The sequence below is a fragment of the Aptenodytes patagonicus genome, chromosome 6 (assembly GCF_965638725.1).
Source record: "Aptenodytes patagonicus chromosome 6, bAptPat1.pri.cur, whole genome shotgun sequence".
In the NCBI taxonomy this organism is placed as follows: domain Eukaryota; kingdom Metazoa; phylum Chordata; class Aves; order Sphenisciformes; family Spheniscidae; genus Aptenodytes; species Aptenodytes patagonicus.
The window spans coordinates 6347882-6369686 of NC_134954.1; the positions used below are offsets into that span (position 1 = coordinate 6347882).

A 21805-nucleotide genomic window follows, 5' to 3' on the forward strand; every position below is an offset into this window, starting at 1 on the left:
CGAAACCAGGACATTTGGAAAAAATGTAAATTTGGAAAAAATGGAGATGGAGCCTCAAGCCAGCTTGTAGATTCCTAGTGGCTCAGGTCTCTACCCCTAGGAAAAAAGAAAGGTCTGGGTGAATTAAACCTTGCGGGGTTATCCGAGTTGAACGGATATTCCTAGCACTGTGGAACTGTTGGCCATTACATATTGCTGGGAGCTCAAGTGTGGTAGGTGGTAAGATGTAGTACATTTCAGAAACATGGTATATGTTTGCTCTAATTTAGAATGGGAAAGCTGGAAAAAAGCCAATGGAAGCTGACAGAACCTGTATCTGCTATGTAGAGACGTTTTTGCAGTAAGCACATGGAATTAACAATTCGGGTGGTACTAAATGTGGGAATATTATGTTATTTGTGGAGTATTCTAGAGCCCCGGTTTTGCTTTCCATATGCCGCAAGGACTTTAGTTTACCGAAGATGCTTCTGAGTGGATAACCTGGGTTATTTTAGTTGTTTGTTTTTTCTTTTTTTTTTTTAATAAAGTTCTCTTACTTCTGGCTTAGAATGTTTTTCTTCTACTTAGATGTTGACATAGTGTGTATGGTATAAAGATGATCTTTCTTATTCTTACAAATTCAATAGTTCAGTTGTGATATTTGTTCCATTGAGTTGGGGGAAGTGGAAGGAAGAGGACAGAGTTCAAGAGAAATACTGTAATCTAGAGTTTCTGATGTTGAGGGGGAACTGGAAAATAACTGTTAGCATTTCTAACTCTGTTTAAACCCCACCACCACCCTAAATAACTTTCCCAAGCGTAGACTACCCTTCAGACGAAAGAGTATGCATCTTCTCCTCTTGAATTTAAAGGAGAGGAGGTTTTATGAAGGAAGCTAACACTGTCAAAAGTTACTTTGTGGCACACTTGGAACAGTAGTGTGATTCTCTATATGGAATGTGGGCACAGTATATGAGTGCCTATTGGCATACATATTTAAAATACAGTTGCTAGCCCCGTTTCCGCTTAAGAGCTTTAGAAAACTAGAAGACTTGTATTTATTATAGATACTTGTAATATTTCATAATGTGGAAATGATCAAAATATCAAAACTGTGGGGAGAAAAAACCCTTAAAATACAGTGTTAAAATGCAGTAGCGATTCTAAAAACAAAACTGTAACTAAATTGTTTTTGTAGTTCTTAAGTTTAGGTTGGTGATTTGGACACTCTGGTTTTGGCTCCTTTGTTACTCTCTGAATCTTGGCCACATAATCAACAGCTCCATCTTCCTCTAGTCAGTATCTGAAAATTGATTGTTAATCCATTTGTAAAGTTAAAATGGTACCTACCTGCCTTTGAACAACCCTGAGATCTACAGATGAAAAGTGCGTTCACATAAAGTCCGCTGCTTATTTATTGTGTAAGAATGGCTGATTTCTTTGTTTTGAACTAAAACCAATCTGTACAACCACGTTTAAAACCTGGTTGCGTATTATGTCAAAAGTTCTGATACAGATCTGCAGATCAGCCACTTTAGGAAACTGTCACGCTGCTCTCAGCAAAAAACCCCAACAAAAATGTACCCAAAACTCTTCATACATGTCAGGGAAATATTTTCTTGGAGCCATGTTACTGTAGCCATCATGGTGCTGAGTTTTGAACAAACTACATCTACAGGTAGTTCTCAGGAGCAGTAAACTTTCTATTTTACTCCTACCGATCAGTGTAGAACATGATTTGCTTTTTTTTTTTTTTAAATAAACACAAAAGGAAGATGTTTAGGCCATTCACAAGGTCTGCCTACTAAAACTAGTCAAATCAGCTATACAATAAACTCTACTAATGTTGTCTTTTCATTTGTCATTCAAAAACTTTGCCTTGTAAGGCTGTTGGCATGCTTCTCAGTATCCTGTTTTTATCCTGTAAATCTATTTTTGTAATTGAGTTTCTCTGCTTGACAAATACTTTCTTAATGTACCTGTGTTCCAATCCCATGGAGTAATAGTTTGCAAAACACTTGGCAGGCATCCCAAAATAGTTACGTTTAAAACTTCTTATAAAAGAAACTTCACTTCTCCTCCCATGTGACGTACAGAGAGAGAAACACAGCCCTTGCCCCAGGGGATTTACAATAAAAACATTTCAGTTTTATGTGAAAACGTAAGTGCTATAGAAATGTGTGCAAGGTCTGCTAAGGGCTTTACTTCCGTTTTAGTGTTGTACAGCAAAACTGTAGGTCAAATTATAGCTTGCTTCCTTTGCCACGCTTTAAAATTACTTTCCAGGTCCCTTCTCTAAGAATCATAATCGTGGACAGACCAGTGTCGTCTGATGTTCCATTTAGCAAATAGACAAATTCCAAGAATACTAAGGAGAACACGGTTTAGAGGAAAGACTGTGTCAGTGTCTGGTTATCTTAGGTGTGAAAGCCAGCACGAATAGCCAGGCATTGAAAGGAGTAGCAGTATTGTTCAGGCAGGAGATGTTTGGAGCAAGGTTGTAGTACCAAGCTTTGGTCATCCCAAGAAAGTTGCATATCATGGTTTGGAGTTTTTGGAGCCTTTTATCGAGATGGTAGAGTACTTCAGAACTTGCTGAGTTCTGAGGTTAATCCATGCTGTGCCATGATTTATGGATTCTTTTTCTTAATACATCCTACCATATCAGAAACAGAAAAGGAGGAAGCCAGGTTTAGCAATTATTGCCACCTCTTCCTCTCCTTTGGTTGTGTTTACTGTTCCATGAGTACATCAGCAGACTTCATGAGATAGTTGAAAGCTGCACTGGGATGGACAGGAATTCGCAGCTGGATATTAAATGTTGCTGGTTATGGCTACTGCATACTATTCTACTTTTCTAAATATACCTAACTGCCTTCAGAGTCCAAGGTCATTTTAGAACTTTCTCCTGAAATGCTTATAAATTCACAGTCTGTTCAAGGGTTCGTCCCTTGCTTAGGACAAAAAAGCTGAGAGGGACTTTTGCTCTTGGTACTTCCTCATGCTGGAAGAAGTATTTTTTTTTGTGTATGTTAAATCTGTGGAGGCGTGACCAATTCATGTACTGTCTGCAGTTGAGGATAATGCTTCTCTTTATCATTGTCTCTCGAAGTTCAAATGCATTCATCATCCTCTACTTGCAGGATACGTGCTTTAGAATAGATATTTGCTTGAAGTGGATATATTGGAATTACCTCAAATAGCTTCTAACTGTAAACTATTATCGTTCTAATTACTAGTTTTAAAATAAAGGCTTTTAAAACTATTTGTGTTTCTCTCTTGTTTTTTTCAGGGAAAAGTTCACCTTGAATTAAAACTGAATGAACTGATAACAGATAATGGATCTGTGTGCCAGCAACTAGTAGTACAGTAAGAAAATACATTAATTCTTAAATATTTAGTTGTTCGTTAGAACATTATGTGATTTGTCTCTCTTAATACTGAATGTCTGCGCATCCTGGTACCAATAACATTTTTCTTTTTATATGACTTTCCTTGCAGCCTACCTTGCTGAGGGAATGGGTATATGCTTAGGGAACTCCTGCAGGAGTTTTTCACAACTGCCCATCTCTGTTACTCCTAAAGCACTCACTTTTATTGGGACTCAGCATGGCTGTCTGGTATCATTAGTTCAGTGATTGAGTCTGGCTAGGAATGCCCACTGCAGCTGACAGCCAGAGCTTGCAGGACTGCTGTTACTGACAGAATTGAGCTGCTAGTAGTGGTGTTGGGAAGAGTGTGAAACTTTTTCAGTAGTAATATTTTGGTTTGGTATGTGAAAATCCACTTTTAGTTTTGCTTCAGAATTACTTTCTCACGGTTAACCATGATAAGGAATGTTTATAGAAAAACAAAGTACAGGAGTTGCCGTTTTGGAGCAGCATAACGTTGCCACATTTCAGTAAAATTTCTTAGCAACAACTTAAGCAGTTGGCTACCAAACTTAATTTTGACTCCAAAGTGTAAAGCCATTACAGCATGTCAAAGAGCCTCAAAAAAACCAGTAAATTTTTGGTATATGTTATTTCAAAAAAGACAAATTTCACCAATGTTAAAGAAAAAGCACAGAATGAGACATATTGGAAGATACTAACCAGTCTGTACTCTTGTATTGTTCCTCTTAGAGCTGTGTTTGATAATGACCCTATGTGATGGCTTTTGGAGTCTGAATATACAGGTTACAGATGTGAGTCACAGAAGACCAAAAGTCCACATATACTGGTCATTCAGTTTGTTTTTACTCATTATTAAGCAATACATTTAAGGCCAGAAATTGATAAGAAGCTAATGCCAATACAGCTATACAAAAATGTTTTGAAACTCTCATAAAAAGTTTGTCTAATAAGGGCATACTAGAAGATACTGGTCTCTCTAGAAACTACTCCTATCCTTTATTTTGGAAGAAGTCTGACAGCCTTCTGTGTTACTTGCCTCTGGGAGATTGTTTGCTTTCATTGAAAAGACCAGTGGAAACCAATGACTTGCAGAGACTCAGTGAGACTGACAGCGTTCTCTTGTGACTCTTCTTTACGCTCTCAGTATGAGTAAGGTTCAGGAGAACAAGCCGGTCTTACCGCAGTTTTTTATTTTTAGTGCTTCAGAAAGAAATAAAGGCTTTTCTGCACTTGTCTCCTAACAGGTTGTGGAGTAGGCCATGTGAAGAAAAGGGTACAGACAAGGGGGGTTATAAAGACTAAGGGAAAACTAAGATTAAAAACTCAAAATGTAGTAAGATTCTTTAATTTTGCATTCCAACATCGTTCATTAACTTACATATTTATTCAGAGAGTGAGTGTTTTGTTGTTTTGTTTTGTGGGGGTTTTTTGTTTGTTTTTGTTTTTTAAGTTTTCTCTGAGAATTTAGTATGAGAGAATGGGTTGTATTGCAAAACTGTGAGGGGAGGAAATGGAGTGTGGTCTTCCGTTTGTCTCAGTGACTTCACGTTCAGATCAGCTCCAGAGAGCAGGGGGAGACCATTACACTGTCAATTTTGCTACTTTAATTTTCATTACGAAGTTTAAATTACGTTCTTTCTGTCTTAGTCAACTATCTAAACCAAGATTAGTAGTTTAGTTGGAGCAAGACCTCGCAAAATAATCTTTGCTTTTCTGTTACTTGGTATGAAAAGGGAAGCTAGTTCTGCGATAGACCTAAGCCAGTGAAACTGGTAATGGTTTAGTGGCTATTGTAGGCTGATAGTTCAGGTAAGGTATGCAAACTTGCTGTACATCAGTGTATATTTATAACTTAGAGATAATTCTGAATGTGTTTCTACTTGTATAGTGGGTGGCAGCTTGGTTTACTGGGAGTCCTGCTGCTCTTATTTTTGTATCCCACTTGTAGCACGAGGCAGAATTAGAACAGCTTTTCCCCCATCGACTATTCACCACCAAAAGCTGGCTGGAGCTTTACAACTTTGTGTTTTATTCCCAGCCTAACTTTCTGATAGATATGATTTTTTTAATTTAATTTAATTTTTTATATATCCATGCACTTTAGTCTAAGTTAATTTTTTTTTTTTAATTTTTAATATATGCTTGGATTTTTCATATGATGAAGAGAAGTTGCTTTAGAAAGTTACTGTTGCAGATTGCAGTTTTGAGTAGGAAGTGGGTTACTCACTGTGCCCTCTCTTAGGATCTCTTTATGACAGAGATAAATGATCGAAAGGAAGCCAGGGTTCTCTCGTGGTTGCTGTACTCACCCACTCACTGACATGTGGGAGAGGATTGTGCGTTAAACACTGCAGTATTACACCAGTACTTTTGTCTTCATCTGAGATTATGAAATGCACTAGAGTTCCTTAAACTGAAAATGTTTAGCAGTATTTTATCACACATGCTGATAGCCTTGAAATAATTGGCTGTATAAGTAATATATTGTACATAAATATATTTTTGGATGTACATGTGAGAGTATGAGAAATAAGAAATCTCTCACTGGATATAGTATTATAGAAATGGATGTGAGGGCATTTTTGAGACCTTTTTGATCTTAAAGCATGAGGAACTTACAGAAACTACATGTGAGAATCTTTAATAGAACATTTCAACTCTTTAAAAAGTCTGCTTATTTTGTAAATTTCCGAGGATAACTAGTCAGTGATGCACTTATTGCTATGTTTTGTTAGTCACCAGGCCCCGAGAAGTCATTGTATTAGTAACTCCTTTAAAAAAGCTGAAAGATAGGAAGTAGCAGAGCTGTGATTGAGTAAAAAAAGACAGAGTGGGCGTATGTGTGTATTTCTGCTGCTTCTTGATCTGTCCAAAACTGAAAAAGTATTGGCCAAAGAAAAAAAAATTGTGGAAAAAATAATTCTTAAAATATGGGCTATAATACTTGCCTTTCAGAGCCGTGTTTTACTTCATGTCCGAATTAATGGTCTCTCAATGTAAGGAGGCAGGGAAGCTTTTAAAAACCTTCACCAGTTAGATTTTTTTGTAGGATAAGAGAATTCTAGATACTTGTGCCGGCTTCTGTGCATAGGTAAGTTTCTAAAGGATTTCCACTATATATTCCCTGAGAGTCCAGAAGTTCTACAAAGATGAAAAATAGTAGCTATAACTTTAACAACACAAGATTAAAGATCGTGTTACGTGCACAGACAATAGTAAGTAATTCAAGGGCTGTGATTCTGATCATTGTCTGGAGTCCCCCGTCACCTTTTTGGTTGTGGCTGAACGAAAGCGATAGGATTAGACCTGACTAGGAGATGGATTCATACTATTTCGGTTCTGTAGACATGGTTGTAAAAGGGTTTTTTTGCTGGTCTTCTAGATGGGTTTTATGGTGAGGATTGTTTTAAAAACTGAAGGTAATTCCAGTAGGAAGCAGTTTTTGAAAGTTAAGGATTTGGACAACAGAGAGCTGCTGCTGATGTTAGCCTCTTACAACTAATGTGGGAGGGAGGAGGGCTTCATTTCTCATGCTAGTATGTATAGTAAAACCATCTTTTCCAAACAAGAAGTTGTTGGGAAAAGAATGTGATTTTAGAAAGATAAGTGTTGCTGCATATGACAAAGGGATAGTCAGTTGTCCTATAATGAAACCAGGAATGCGATTCCTCATGTTTCGTTCTTTTTGTCCTCTGTCCCCCCACCCGCCCCTTTTGGTTTTGTTTATAATTTAGATCCTTATTAGGGCTCTATTCCCCAACTTTATGTAAGGGAAGTAAGCTTGGGGAAGGATCAATATTAATATATCGCAAACTATGTTTGTATCAGCGAAGCTGTGGATAACAGTCAAAAAACCCCCCCTCATTTCTTAAAAACTGGAAGTCTCCTTCTTTTGCTCAAGTTGACAAAAAGTGACACGTACAAGATACACCACAACTGATCTGGTCTTACTTGATGCTGGGGGGGGGGTTGGAGGTGTGAAGGGCGGGGAGGAAGGAAAAAATGATGGCCAGTTTTCTTAAAGTGGGACTTTCTGAAGCCATCTAGGGCTTTCAGGTTGTATAAGCATTCTAAAAACATGATATTGAAATACATTTTTACCTGGAGAAAGTAAAATTAAGACTTGTAATTGCTTATTTTATATCAATGAAGCCCTTACACTTTTTTTGAAATACAAGCATAAAGTTAATCTTCTTTTGGTGAAGGGCTATCTTAGAGACCACTTACAGTAGGCTAAGCCCTGATTTTACACATAATGTTTGTATTAATTGGAAACTTGCTGTTAAATTTCATGCAGATACACCCACAGACCATTTCTGAATTAAAATTTTGTTTTGTCTCCGATTCTAGTTGTTTCCTTTTCTAATGTGTGAATGAGGAGGGGAAAAAGATAATGCAATAGATTAACTGCTGACTCAGTGTGGGCTCTTTTTTTCAAAACCGCAATGGCATGTATAGTAGCACATTTAAAAAAATATATGCTTGCAGCTCTCCTTTCTGGGAGTCTGTAAAAACAAGTTTGCGTGACCATTGCTTGCATATTTGCTGCTGCTGAAACAGATGATACTTGAACTGTTTCTTGCCAAATTAGGCTATTGGATGGTAGTACTTGCCTTCTGTGTTTGACGTGACTTCAACTCTGAAAGAAACAGTTTTATGTATTTACAATGTGAATACTTGAAAGCCCAGAAGTGGCTTATTACAGCTAGATTTTGTCTTTTTTTGCACTTACTTTTCTAAATAAATTACACACTATACTATCTTAAATTGACCTGTCAGTTTGTTACTGTCCTGTTTATACTTCATCTGCTCGCATGAAGTCGTCCTAGAGAACATAACAATTTTTTGAAGTGTACAAATCCTAATGGCTGCAGTTACTTAGTTTCTGCAGTTGGAGGACTTCAGTTGATTTGAATGGTGGAGGTAGAGTCCCTCAGTCATTGAGGGGGTTTATTGCTGGCTGTGTCTTTTTAAGGACTTATTTCCATCTTAGGAGCTGAACATATGCCAGTTGTATCTGAAAGGCTCATATTTCCTGTATGAAACTCCTCTTGCAGAACAAACTACGGAGATGTGAAGCAAGAATTAATGTAAACTGAAAGGTCTCTTACACTGTACCATAACTGATCAGTAGTTTGAGAAAAGAACAAAAGTCTTTCTGTTAGCTATTGCTTAGACTTTACGTAAAGATGTAGTAGTTTAAAATATAAAATAAAAGGCTTTTAAGTTCCTGTCTACTTCTTCAAACTATGCATTTATGCCTTTTGAATGAAAGTTGCTTGTGCCAGCCTAGATAGATGAAACCATTTGTCAAAGCTGAAATGTTTACCATATGGTGGAAATATATTTATTATGGTTGTCAGAATAGGAATGTATATTTAATGTTATTTTCTTTTTTGATTGGTTAAAGTGTTTGGGGTTTTTGTGGGTTTTTTTTTGGTGGAGATTTTGTTTGGGTTTTTTCCTGTTGTAGAAGACTGCAATTCTAGCACTTTGCCTGATTCTTTGGGGAAGGGCAGTATTCCCGTGAGATTTGCTAGCTGGTAAGCTTGTTGAGGTTGCGCTTTTCCATTTCTGTTAAGTCTACTCTAACCAAGCCACTTCAAACATCTTCAAAAATTTTTAAACATGTCTAGTGGAGGCCATTTGTTTAGTAGCTTAAAACTATCTGCAATAATTCAATCTTGTGTATTCTGTCCCTAGGGAGTAACAATCCAGTTTGATAGTGCTGAGTTGATTTAATGGCTTCCTACCCTTAATGGCTACTTGCCTTGCGCTGCCTTTGGAGCTTGTGAGATCTTCTGCGTGACTAGGTTAATTCAGGTTGCCAAACTGTCTGAAAACTGGCTTGAAACCTAAATAGCTTTCTGTAAGGTTAGTAAACAGAATCACCATAGGTGATAGATGCAGGGCAGGAGTGCAAGAGAAGGAAGAGGATCCACCATTTCAGTGCAGTTCAGTTGACTTAGCTGTGCTGTCAGATAATGTGTCTAGAGCAGACTCCGGGCAGTAACTGGAGAGTTAAGGGATGGTTATGACTGGCTAGCTTAGAGTGAGAGATGGAAGGGGAGGAGGTGAGATAAACTTGGACCAAATTCTTGAGCCTGATGGGTCTGAAAAGGAAAGATTTGGGAATATTAGGAACTGATGGTCAGGGGGACTGGTATATTATTTGGTTTTGAGGTTTTGGAACAGGGTAGGCTGTCTAAGCTAGGTAGACCTTAATTGCTGGCAACAGAACTGGGACTTGGGCAGGAGATGAAAAGGAAATGCTAGAGCTGCCTACACAGGGAGACTGACTGGAGCATGAAATCAGCTTGAAGTGACAGATCTATATGATGAATCCGGAGATTCTAGTTCTGCTGCAAGACTGTATAGTTGTCAGTAAAATGTTTTTCAGCTTGCAAGAAATCACAAACAAGCCTTCCTTTAGTTTGTGTGTGTTGCGATCAAGCTGTAAAAAGACAGGGGAGGCCGAAACAAGCTGTTTCTGTAACCAAATGTAGGGCATTGTGATCAGTTTTTGATATGATAATACACGTTTTCCCACAGGATCATTATGTCAAGTATGCATGTCATTCATACAGTGATCAGGGAAGGAGTGAGAAACTTCGTACATAGCGAAAGAAACTGCTTTCTGTAGGACTTCCATCTGTTTGCTAGAGAAACCCAGGGGCTTGGTGAACATGACACGGGCTGTAGGAAGAGAAATCGTGTTGTTCTTGTTAAAATAGTTGAATTCTATCCAGATAAATTTGATTTGATCCATCTGCTAGGAATTTCATATGAGATTCAAGTTGAGGCTAACTTATAGGTACACTCAGCCCTCACACCTGAAAGCGAAAATCTCTGGGAGCTGTAGAGACAGTATGTTTAGTGCTGCAAAATGCCTGATAGTCTGAAAGAATCAAGCCCTAGCTGCTTCAAATCAGATACCCCAAATGACTGAAAAGTCTAGACAGTAATTTTGTCGCCACTCTTGTATGTCACGTATGTGTTGGAGGAGGAATCAATTAATGCTTATGAAACAACAGGATGTTTCAAGAACCCATTTAAATGGTGGGTTTGAAATCACTGTAGGGTTCATTGTGATTCAAAAATTATTGAAATGCTGAAGGCCATGTGCTTGAAAACTGGAAGAAAAATAACAAATTATTGTGCAGTGGTTCAGCACTGAATGTTCCCTGAACTGGCTAAGACAAAGGGACTTTTTTGGGGGGAAATACCATCTCGTTTATAATCGTGCATGCTCCAAAGAGGGTGGAGCTTTGAGGCAGCAGAGGAGTGTTAGTGTCTGTTGTTTCCCCGCTTGGGAGTGTTTGAGTTTGCAACTCGTTATTCTTTTAACAGTTTTTCTACAGTACAGAAAGCATTTGCTTAGCAACAGTGTGCAGCTACTGTTGCTGCTATGTAACTTTAACTTGATCTGCACAACTTACTATTCCATGTGATAGTATTAGGACATTTACTTGATTATTTATATGAACTTAGAGCAGAAAAGTCTATTTTCTCCTTAAGTTACATAGAAACTGGCTAATTTTGGCAACTAAAACTTACTTACATTAATTTAGTTAAATTCCTGCAATACGTTATTTAAAAGTAGATGACTTTAAAAAGAGAAAGCAGGCATATAACATTCAGATCTCATTTGTGTCTTACTTGTTTATGAAATTTTGTAATCTGCTGAATGTTTCGGTACTTAGTAAAGACTACAGTGTGCATGGCTACATTAGAGCATTATTTTGCTAGAAAGTCTGGTTTCTGCTGTAAATTTACAAACTGTTTTGCTTTACTTTTGTTGTTCCAGCTGTTTTTAGTTAATACTCATGTGTGGGCAGCATCTGAAGGTTAGTCAGCTTGCTGACCAGCTCTGTTTCTAGTAGTGTTCCTGCTGTGGTGATTGAAAAAGATTGCAAGCCTTCAGAAAAGGTCCAGAAAACGTGTCTCTGTCCCCATGAGCATTACTTTATAACCACCCCATCCCTTTTGCATCAGGAGTGGTGAACAGTGTGCCTGTGTACCTGTTAAACACAGGCTTACAACTTACCGTACAAATTATGGAAGAAAACAGTATTTTTAAAAGGGCCGTTTAACCCTGATCATGCACTATGGTGAAAAGAGTTTGAAAATAGACTTTAAACACTACTTCAAAGGTAAACTGATTTTTTTCTTTGTGGCTGAATAGTATGGATGGAACCTAGACATGCTAGGACTATATACTAATAGTTTTGGATGCTTAATTCTAAATAACGTTTCAGGATATGACTTTGCATTTCTCAGCTCACTCAACTCAGAATGTAGTTTAGCCAAAACAAAATATTTAAATCCACTTTAATGCCTTCCAAATGTAGTTGCTGTCATGTGGATGAGGCCAGATAGCTTTTTCTGGGCCTTGAGAAATCAAATTTAAAAGTTAATGAAGTCTGCAGTTTCCCCTAACATAGCAGTTCATTTTACTTAGGATTTTGCCATGCATGTGTGATACTGGAATGTCTTTTATCAAAGCAATTCCAAGAATTTTGTTCTCACAGAGCCCCCTAAGTCTGACGGTACACTTGAGTATTACCTTGTATTACCATCCAGAGATCTGTAGTTATGATCTACTTCATGTACATACATTACGTTGGATCAATGTATATATCATTGTGTAATAATACAACAGGACTTAAAAAAATCTTTTTAAAAAAGAAAGGATTGTTTGGGTTTTATTTTTTTTTTAAGCCAAAGATACTGCTTCACTGATCTATTGATTGCCTTTTCCTTGTAGCATAAAGGAGTGCCACGGGTTGCCTCTTATAAATGGACAGAATTGTGACCCTTACGCAACAGTCTCTCTTGTGGGGCCTTCCAGGTAACATTTTAGTATAAAATTAATTAATGTAAAATGCTGTGATCTTAAACTTGAAAAGAAAGTCATAGGTTTTAAGCAAAATCTTTAAAATACAGAAAAATCTTTAAATGCTTTCTGCGTATATCACATCTTCCATTGTTACTGTACTCTCCCCTTCCCTACCATACTCTCAAGATTGTGAAGGTGTTTGGTCTGTCTGAATGGCCTGCAGTACTCAAGAACCACTTGTCACTCAGTTCTTTCTTTCTTTCTTCTCAGGTTTTGTACTGGACTTTTGATATCTACACTGTACTTCCTATTAATTTTTGTCAAATTCCTGTATGGGACAATATAGTCAATTGCTCACCCGCCTTCCTCTGTTCCCTGTTTTTCTTAATGCGTGAGTTTCTTTGCAGCAAATGTTTAGCAACTGGGAGGAAGCAAGAAAGTAGAGGTTCTGGTGAGACCTTTCTAATGCTAGCTCCTTCAGGATGCTACTAAAAGTCCCCACAGTTTAAATGCCTCCCTTTTTTTGGATCGGTAATCCTGAATAACTGTTGAGGTTTTTCATTTAAGAAAAATCCCATATCCCACACATTCACTATCTGCAAGTCCCTGCCCAATAACATCTAAAGTAAGCTAGGTTTCAGTTGTTTCTTTTTTGCAACATCAAACCTAAGCACATCTACTTTCTCCAGTACTGAAGAATTGCCACTGTGAGCACAGTACCAGAAGGATTGTCCCCAGTTAAGCTCTGAGTGAAAGGGGAATTTTTTCCTCCTTGGTAATACACGATCACATTTTTTTTAGGTTTGGGTTGGGGTTTTTTTGGTGGGTGTTTTTTGTTTTGGTTTGGTTGGTTGGGGTTTTTTTAAGAGGACTAAGGAGATTGGACCATTATACCTAGGAAGCGTGGTGTTGATTGCCAAAGAAGGTAAATTGACATATATTTCCTGTTTGAGTCCTGTGATGCAGATGGAACTGAGTGAATGTTGGTCCCACACAATATTTACCCTGTTGGTATGGGAATATATGTGCAAATCTGTCAGAATTTTCTAGTTAAGATTTTCCAATCTCATGCATGTGTGAGTCATGTACCATGACTGGAATTTTTATATGGCCAGCGCCTGAAAACAGTTAGTTGATGTCTAGGACAATTTTTCTTCTCCCTTGTCTGTTTTTCCCCCACATTTTGTATTTGTTTCTTTTAGAAAGCATTTTTATACTATCATAGCCCTTTACTAACTAACTAAGACTGTATTCTTTTATAAAATGTGTAAAATAAAAAAAAAAAATCTATACAAAACCCAGGGGAGTGGGGAGCAATTGTTTTGTTTGACCCTATGCTATTTAGCATCTAGCATTAGCAGTGATTCCTTCCAAAGGAAACATTCAGTGGCTTGGTGTAAGCCTCTGTCTGTAAAGAAGTAGTAGGCATTTCCCCAACAAAAGAGGGTGGGAAAAACAGAAATTGGCAGTTGAACAAGGCGAGGAAAACTGTGCTTGTAACCTGCAAGCAGTGGTAAAGAAATTGTCTGCAGACTTAAGTTTGAAACGATTTAGAAATTGTTGATATATTTTACTTGATATGTGTAAGTTATACTCGTTTGTGAAATGAAATAGAAACTTTGGGCTGGACAGATGCACGATTAACTAGATACAGCACTTCAAATTTTAACTTTTCAAACTATATTGTGAAGATGAACTCATTTTAAGATTTTCTTCGTTGATCAGTGATGTCTAAAATGACAAAAAATGTTTTAACTTAAATGCATGGGTCCTTCTTGACAATAGAATGTCTTTAAAATTGTCTGTTTAAGTTGTCTATGGTAAAAATTTTACCACATTGGAACAGGAATGACCAAAAGAAGACCAAAGTAAAGAAGAAAACAAGCAATCCGCAGTTTAACGAAACATTTTATTTTGAGGTAACTTTTTGTGTGGTATTCTGCCTGTTTATCTATTTTTATGCAACCCTTCAAATATTTTTAAGCAAGCTGTATAGCAGTACCTAACGCAGAAAGCTCTCTTCAAGCAAATTGAAGAGCTTTTACTAGCCTCTCAAATGTAAGTGAATGATATACTTAAATTTCTGGGGGCTGCCAGACAATAGCATTCCCCTTCAATTGCTATGTGAAAAACGACTTCCTCACGAGCACGTATGTGAAGGCAGTTCGTTATCTTGGATCACTTTATACAGCATCTGTTGCCATCAGGAGTTCTGAGAGAACTTTAACCTCTCCTGTGGAATTCGATTTAAATATTTTCAAGGACATTGAGCTAAAAAAAAACCCCAAATCATTCCTTTAATAAAACAATGTAGCAATTATACCCAGTAAAGGCTAATTTTATTATTTTATTTTTAAAAATGTTAACTATTTTGTTATTTAGGATTTGTTTCAATTCTACATGAGTTACCCTACAGTAACCAAATTATGAGTTTGAATTTTTATCTGATTTGGCTCTGTAATAAAAACTACATTTGCGTGTAAGCATACTATACTGTTCAGCTGAGAGTTGGAAGTAGTACAACTATTACATGTGCCTCACGTATTATAATTTACTGTGTTTATATAGATCCTGGTCCTGCTGTGGGACTTCAGTGAGAAATTGTTCCATACTTATGTATAGACTATCAATGTATGGCGTGTGTTTCAGTTGACTTGGTCAAGATACTGAGTGTAATTTCTTAGGAAGTAAGATATTAGGATAAAAATGTGATCCAAACCACTCCGATAACTTTATGACTTATGATTTATTGGAGTTTAAACTGAGAATGCAATCAGTCAAGAAATAAGGAAAATTAAAACGAGGCTACAATTGTGTATAACTCGGGCAAGAAAAGTGGACTTCTTATTTGTTGTTTCCTTAAACGTCTCAGAACTAACTTCAGTGTTTTCTTGGGGCTCATGCTGAAACCAAGGAAATTCTTGCCAGTTTCATGTCATGCTTCCTTCTTGTTTTTTCCAATAGATCTATACTATAATTCCCTTAAATATCTGGTAGCCCTGATCAGGCTCCACCATGAACCCTTATTTGACCCATTTTTCACCTGCTTTCTGTCAAAAGGCAGTTTGTTTGGTGAACTGAACTTTTTCCTTTTTAAAAGGAACAGTAACTATTTACCAGTGTTAAAGAGGCAGGGTTTTCTTTGTTTTTTGACATCCATAATACAACAGTAAAAAGTGTGTTAATAGGAACAATTTACTTGCAGGTAACCAGGTCTAGCAGTTACACCAAAAAGTCCCAGTTTCAGGTGGAAGAAGAAGATATTGAGAAACTAGAAGTCAGGTAAGTTATGTAGATTAGAAAGTGATTTATTTTCTCATTAATCATAATATTTTTATCATCAAGACAATAAAGAAAGGTTTTACTTTAGTGTAACTCCAGAGAATTACTGATCAGACTTGTAGGAAAGAACCTTCTAACATATAAAATTACTCAAATTTTTTAGTGTGTTTCTTACTGAAGGTGAGGTTTTTTATTTTTAAGTAAATAGTGATAGAGTGTATCTAGCAGCCTAAACTTGTTTCCTGTGCCTGTGAGTAAAGAGGCGTGAGGACCTCCTATCAATATATATTAGTCTGGGCAGACTATTGGTAATAGGACTTGTACTGAAGGATAACAGCATACCTGATGCTAGTCTATGGTTTCAAATGTAGTTGGCTGTTTTAATAAAAACAGAGGGAAAAGCCTCTTTTATGGGATCCTTATGGTTTCGTATGGCTTCTTAGAGCAACATTTGTGTTGCATCTTTTCCTTGCAAATGCAAACAATACTTCAAAGTATATTCCCCTTTTCTGCTCCTTTACCCTTAGAGCAGGTGTGTCTGTATTTGTGCTATGTAGTTAGAACAGTTGAGAGCCCCTGTACTCAGTTTCTTTTCTTTATTGTGCTCATGCACATACATGCACCAAATCTGCTGAATGATAAAAAGTCTTCAAGGCTAGCATATGTTTCCTAACAGGCATCGGAAGAAGAATTTGGTGGTTAGTTTTAATAGCCATTATAGAACTAACTTGGTATGTGCATTTTTAACTATTAGCTTCATGAATACCTTAATTAGAATTGTATATTTCATTATAGTTGCAAATACATTTAGAAAAACAGTCATGCCCCAACAAATCTAGTATTAATTTTTTTTGTTCTTCTTAACAACTGCTGTCTGTCAGAAATGTCAGAGAGGTAAGAAGTAATAGAGAAAACCCAAGGTGCATGTCTGGAGTCTGTGGTTCCTTTTGAGGTTGTAAGCATACGAGCTGCTGTTTGGAAAACAAGCGCATGTGTTGGTGTGGCATTGCAGTATGCCAAATTTTAGCAATTAGATAGGGATATGTAACTATATCAGTTAAAACGTTCACTTGAATTACCTGGGAAGAAATGTGCACAGTTTTGGGGGTGGAGACTGCTCAGAATACCTGTATGTTGCCAATACCACTTTTATTTACTGATGCAAGGTCTGCGAGTCTAACTCTCACTGTTTGTTTCTTTATCTGTTCTTTATGGGTTAATAAAGCCACTCGTTTGATCCTTCTTGATTTAATTAGAATGGAGTGAGATTTCTAACATTTCCTGCCTGCATGCATGTGGATTAGTGCTGTAAGGCAGTTACTGTTAACTTGAAGATTTTTATTTCTCTCCAGGAGAAAAAAAAATAAAGCAATGTTCTTATTTTCAGGGTTGACCTATGGAATAATGGAAATTTGGTACAAGACGTCTTTCTAGGAGAAATTAAAGTTCCTGTGAAGGTGTTAAGAAATGATTCTTTTCAAGCATGGTGAGAAATGGTGGCTCAGAAGTGAATTTGCTTCTATCTTGCAGATCTTCCCTTGCAAAGGATGTGTTTTATTCTAACTATCCATTAAAATATGTCTTCCTGTTCTAGTCTAGGTAAAAAGTCTTTCTAGAGAATTTTCTTGCTCAATAAATTAACCTTGCCAGAGGGTACATTTAGCTCTTCTCTTCTCCCAGTCTGCCCACTCCCACAGAATAGTTCATGCGTTTGAGGGGAAAGTGCGGAGAGCGAAGAAAGGGAAGACTGAGCGCAACTATCTCTCAGTCAGCTTGCTGGATTTTAGTGATCTGTGTATGCTTTTCAGCCTAACCAGCAAACCTGGAACTTCTCAGAATTGCATCGCTTGTAATTAAATTCCTAACTCAGACTTCCAAAATGACTGATGAAGGGTTTATTTAAAAATAATCATTAAATATGGCTTCTTCTCCCCCCCCCTTTTTTTTTTCCCCTTGGGGAGGTTCAGAAAGTATCTTCTGGAACCAACCCAATGTCATTTCACGGGAGCAGGCACAGAAGTTTAAAAGCTGGAAGTGTAAGGTATGAAGGGAATTCAGGAAAGACAGACCTCTGCTTATAACATAGCAGCAACCTCCCTTCTGAAGTTCTTGCAAGCAGGAGCCGATCTCTAGCCCCTTTACTGTCCCAGATGCTTAGCGGCAGGAAGTGATGAGTGCAACAGATTCGAATGCCTCAAAGTGTGTAGAATATTCTGCTTTTAGTGCACCTTTAAGTACAGAGAAAAGAGCGGAGGAAGCCCTTCCATATCCACGTAAAAAACACGTAGGAAGGAAGTGGGTAAATAGGACCTAAATGGAGCACAGGTCTTGGCCAGGAACCATTATGGCTCTGCTCCATGTACCCACCTCAGGCTCCAAGTGTCTTGGATGTGTCAAAGTTGAACTGTGATTCTTAGTGTTTGAATGTGATCCTAAACATAATAAATGCTTGTGTCAGAATTTTCAATTTTTTTACACGGTGTATTGCAGACACAGGCTTGTTCTGCCAGTGCTCTGAACTGATCAAAAGCTGTATGATATGCCTCCGTTAACAGCCTGCTAAGAGAAAGGTTATATTAGCATGGGCTCATTACCAGGATATTGTGTTCACATAGCTTCTTGAATTAACCTGACTCATGTCCAGTTCACTTGAAGCATCGATAGAGAGGTTTGTGTCTGCTAATATACTTTGTAGACATACCTTGTATTGAACATCCTCATACCCAATTATGATCTGCTTATCAAAAGCAGTTCTGTGATTAAAAATAACTTTTTTATACTATTACTAATTTACATAAAATGTTTTTTAATACAGCTGATGTACAGCAGATAAAACAGTATCACTAGTACTAAATATTGGAAAAATAAGCCTAAGAGTCATGCTGTCAAGTAGAGGTTCTTGTAAATCAGTTTTACTTTATTTTAGCATGCCTTCATGGGCAATGCGTCTGATTATTAAAAGAAGTCTGATCTTCTGATTGTAGAAGTACAAATATAAATGATTGTAAAAGAATATTTGAAGATATGATTTCAGTTTGTCAGGCTGCATGTTGAAACTATACTGTGACACTACTTAAAAACTGTTAAAATTTTTGTAGGGCTGCACCTCCTGTTGGAATACAGTTGAACTACAGCAAAAGCCAATGAAGAATTGTTTAATATATTTTGTATTGAGAGTAGGAAAAAAGCACAATTTTGTTTCTTTTAATCTTACTTGTTTCTCAGGAATGCAGCCTGTTAATATTATGTATTTTTACTCATTTCAGACTAGACCATTGAAATTCTTGACACTAGCTGTTACATCTGCAATGTCCAACACCCTAAATATAACTTAGATGTAAAATGAGAAGGTCCAACATAATTTCTAACTATTCCTGCTGTCCCAGTTGAGCTACAAGAAGTATATCCTATTTCACTGTTCGGAAAGATATGAGAAAATAAATACATGTTTCATTATGTGCTAAAGGCGCATCAAATGCTGCTCCTTTTTTTTTTTTCTTTTGTGTCTCAAGCTTTTTTATGTGAATTTTATTGCCAGTTTTCAGGCTCAGTTTATGTATACTGAAATAATTAAATGTGATACTTTGCTTTATTGTAGAATTAGTCAAATTAATGAAATGTGAATTTAATATTTTAAATTGCCCTGTTGCTTTCAGGTACTTACTTCAACCAAGAGAAAATGGAAACAAGTCTTCTAAAACTGATGATTTGGGATCACTTAGATTAAATATCTGTTATACTGAAGACTCTGTACTTCCATCTGAATACTATGCTTCTCTAAGAAACTTGCTGCTAAAATCATCAGATGTTCAGGTACTTTTGTTGAAAATTTCTTTTAAAATGAAAACTTAAAATGAATTATGCAGTCCTGTATGAGACAATGTGAATTATGCATATCTAGAGAAATTTTGTTCCTTTGCATGAATTACTTCTGTCACAACCAGATGAGTAGCTTGTAGAGCATTTACTTCTGCTCCAAACTACCAAGATACTCTTCTTATTTTAGAAGAACCAGCAGAGACTGTGAAATAACCTGTGCTGTGTGACTGGAAGAGATAAAATACTTTCTTCTCGTTGATTGCTCTTTTCAACATTGTCTTTTCCCACTGGCTGCTATTGGCTCCCTGGATTTAGCGGTTTTCCGGGGCGTTATTGGTGCTGAAGGGGCAGATAATCACCTTTACCAAAAATAGTCTGCTTCAGAATTAATTTCTAATTCCACTTCTTCTGAATTGCTTCTGTCTTCCCCAGTACATTAATCAGCATGACTGGATTTCTCACGTGGACATGGTGACAAAAGAGTGAAGTGTGGTAGATGGTTAGCATAGCATTGAGACAGGAATCAAATTATAATAACCAGGCTTTATATTCCTAGGTCTTCTATAGCCTGCCTTCCTTCACTTCAGTGCTGGTGAAGTACTGGCAGAGGAGAAGAAAGGTAAAGAGGAAGCAGATTGTGACTAAAATTTTTGCTAGCCCATATTCAAATACTACTTCACTGGAATTCAGGAAGAGCTGAGTATGTAGCTAGCAGCAGTCAACAGCTGTCTTTTTTTACTTAAATGAAATCACTTGATAAGTTTTTTAATTGGAATTCCCAACTGTAGAATGGCGACAAACACTTTAGAAGTGAGAACTGTATTTTAATGTGCTCTGATTATAGTTTAAAAAGTCCTATAAAGATATATGACATTATAGTAAAGCAATTGCTTACTGCCTCTTACTTGGATTTGTGACAAAGCCATACTCTAACCCTTTAGGGAGGATGAGAAGGGTGAGTAGATGCTGAATTTCATTCTTAAATGTCAAGTATAGAGTCGATAATACCAATTTTCAGTTAAGTATTTCTGTAGAATGAAAACTTCTAATTGCCATGTTATACAGCAAATGTTGAAACTTTTTTTTAAGAAGCTACGTCTATAGTCTTGTTAGATTTGATCTGTACTTTGCCAAATACATGAAGAACACTTAACTACCTCACTCATGATTTTGTATTCTGCTTTCTCACAGCCGATTTCTGCATCTGCTGCCTACATACTGAGTGAAGTTTGTCGAGACAAGTACGATGCTGTTCTGCCTCTTGTACGATTATTGCTACACCACCATAAGCTAGTTCCATTTGTTGCTGCAGTGGCAGAACTAGATCTGAAGGACACCCAGTATGTATTTCATGTTTAGTGATGCCTTTTTAAATTATTATTAAGAGTTTTAAAGGGCTTCATGATACAACGTTGATAAGTAAGCATGTCGAATTTCTTTCTCTCATTATGTAAAACTGACTAAATACATTCATCTTTTAATGCTAGTTTATAAAAACATTCATTAAAATCCCATTGAAGCTGGGAGTCAGTTAATGATTGTGTGCTATTTGGTTAAATTTTGTAAAATCTTCTTGGACCTAGTATATGGCTAAACATAGCAAGCTAGCAGTCTAGAGTTGTGTCTAAGAGCACGTAGTTTTTATTTTAAAATGTCATAATTTGGCCACTCTTCAAATTTTACTGGTCATTAGATTGGTACTTAACATTTTTAAAATTGCTGAGAAACTTACCCTGTTTCCTTTAGTATGTGACTTAAGTGAGGGGTACTCTTTTTCTGCAAAGGTGCCTTGTAAGTATGTACGTGTCCTCCTGCATGCCTTGAAAGTAGCAAGCACAGGAGTTTTTCCAAGTAGCAGTGTACGGCCTGTGAATTTGCAGCTCTGAGGTTAGGAGAGAAATGAAGTGGACCTGAGTAGTGGCCACTGAGGTGCCAAGTCATGTCCTGTGGAGTTGTGGAAGGGGTTTTGTCACCACAGGATGGTTCATTTCAAAGCTGACTTATTCCAGATTTAAGTAAGGTGAGACAATTTAACTGTGTAGAAAGAGGTGACTCATGGAAAATAATTTTTCTGAACTGCATTTTAGTACACACATTCCTTTCAGTTATAATTGAACTGTAACAAAGAAAGATTAAATCTCTCAGATTAGAAAGATTTACTTTGCACAGCTGGCTCTCAGTTTTCTTCAACAGCTATAATGAATAAAAAGCATAACCCTAGATGAAATATGTTTTGGTTAAAGTGTCGGAGTTATCAGTGTAGTGTAGCAGTATGCTATTCATTGTAGCTCTAAGATTTTTTTTCACCAGGACTACTGGAGGAAGAATTGTTTATTGGTGAGGTACAAGTTGTTATTTTGGAATTTTCTCCAATTGTTCTTTCTCACATTCAGCACTGGATTGTGACTTCCTTTGTCTAAAATTTCTTAGGCTTTTTCTTATGGTTTTATTTATGTTCCTAGTTTTGGTAAAAGCTGCAATAATATTCTTG

The 21805-nt window shown here is 37.0% G+C and overlaps 1 protein-coding gene across 2 annotated transcripts in view; it reads left to right on the forward strand.

Moving 5' to 3' along the window:
• The window catches only part of RASA2 (RAS p21 protein activator 2), a 52376-nt gene that overhangs the window by 17003 nt on the left and 13568 nt on the right, over positions 1-21805 (forward strand). Inside the window, exons 5-11 of one of the 2 annotated variants that reach the window (XM_076340965.1) lie at positions 3272-3348; positions 12142-12225; positions 14060-14132; positions 15419-15495; positions 16883-16981; positions 19152-19308; positions 20506-20654. In XM_076340965.1, coding sequence (XP_076197080.1) covers positions 3272-3348; positions 12142-12225; positions 14060-14132; positions 15419-15495; positions 16883-16981; positions 19152-19308; positions 20506-20654 — 716 coding nt within the window. Of the gene's footprint in view, positions 1-3271; positions 3349-12141; positions 12226-14024; positions 14133-15418; positions 15496-16882; positions 16982-19151; positions 19309-20505; positions 20655-21805 lie in introns of those variants that run through there. The other variant, XM_076340966.1, reaches the window with a different exon arrangement.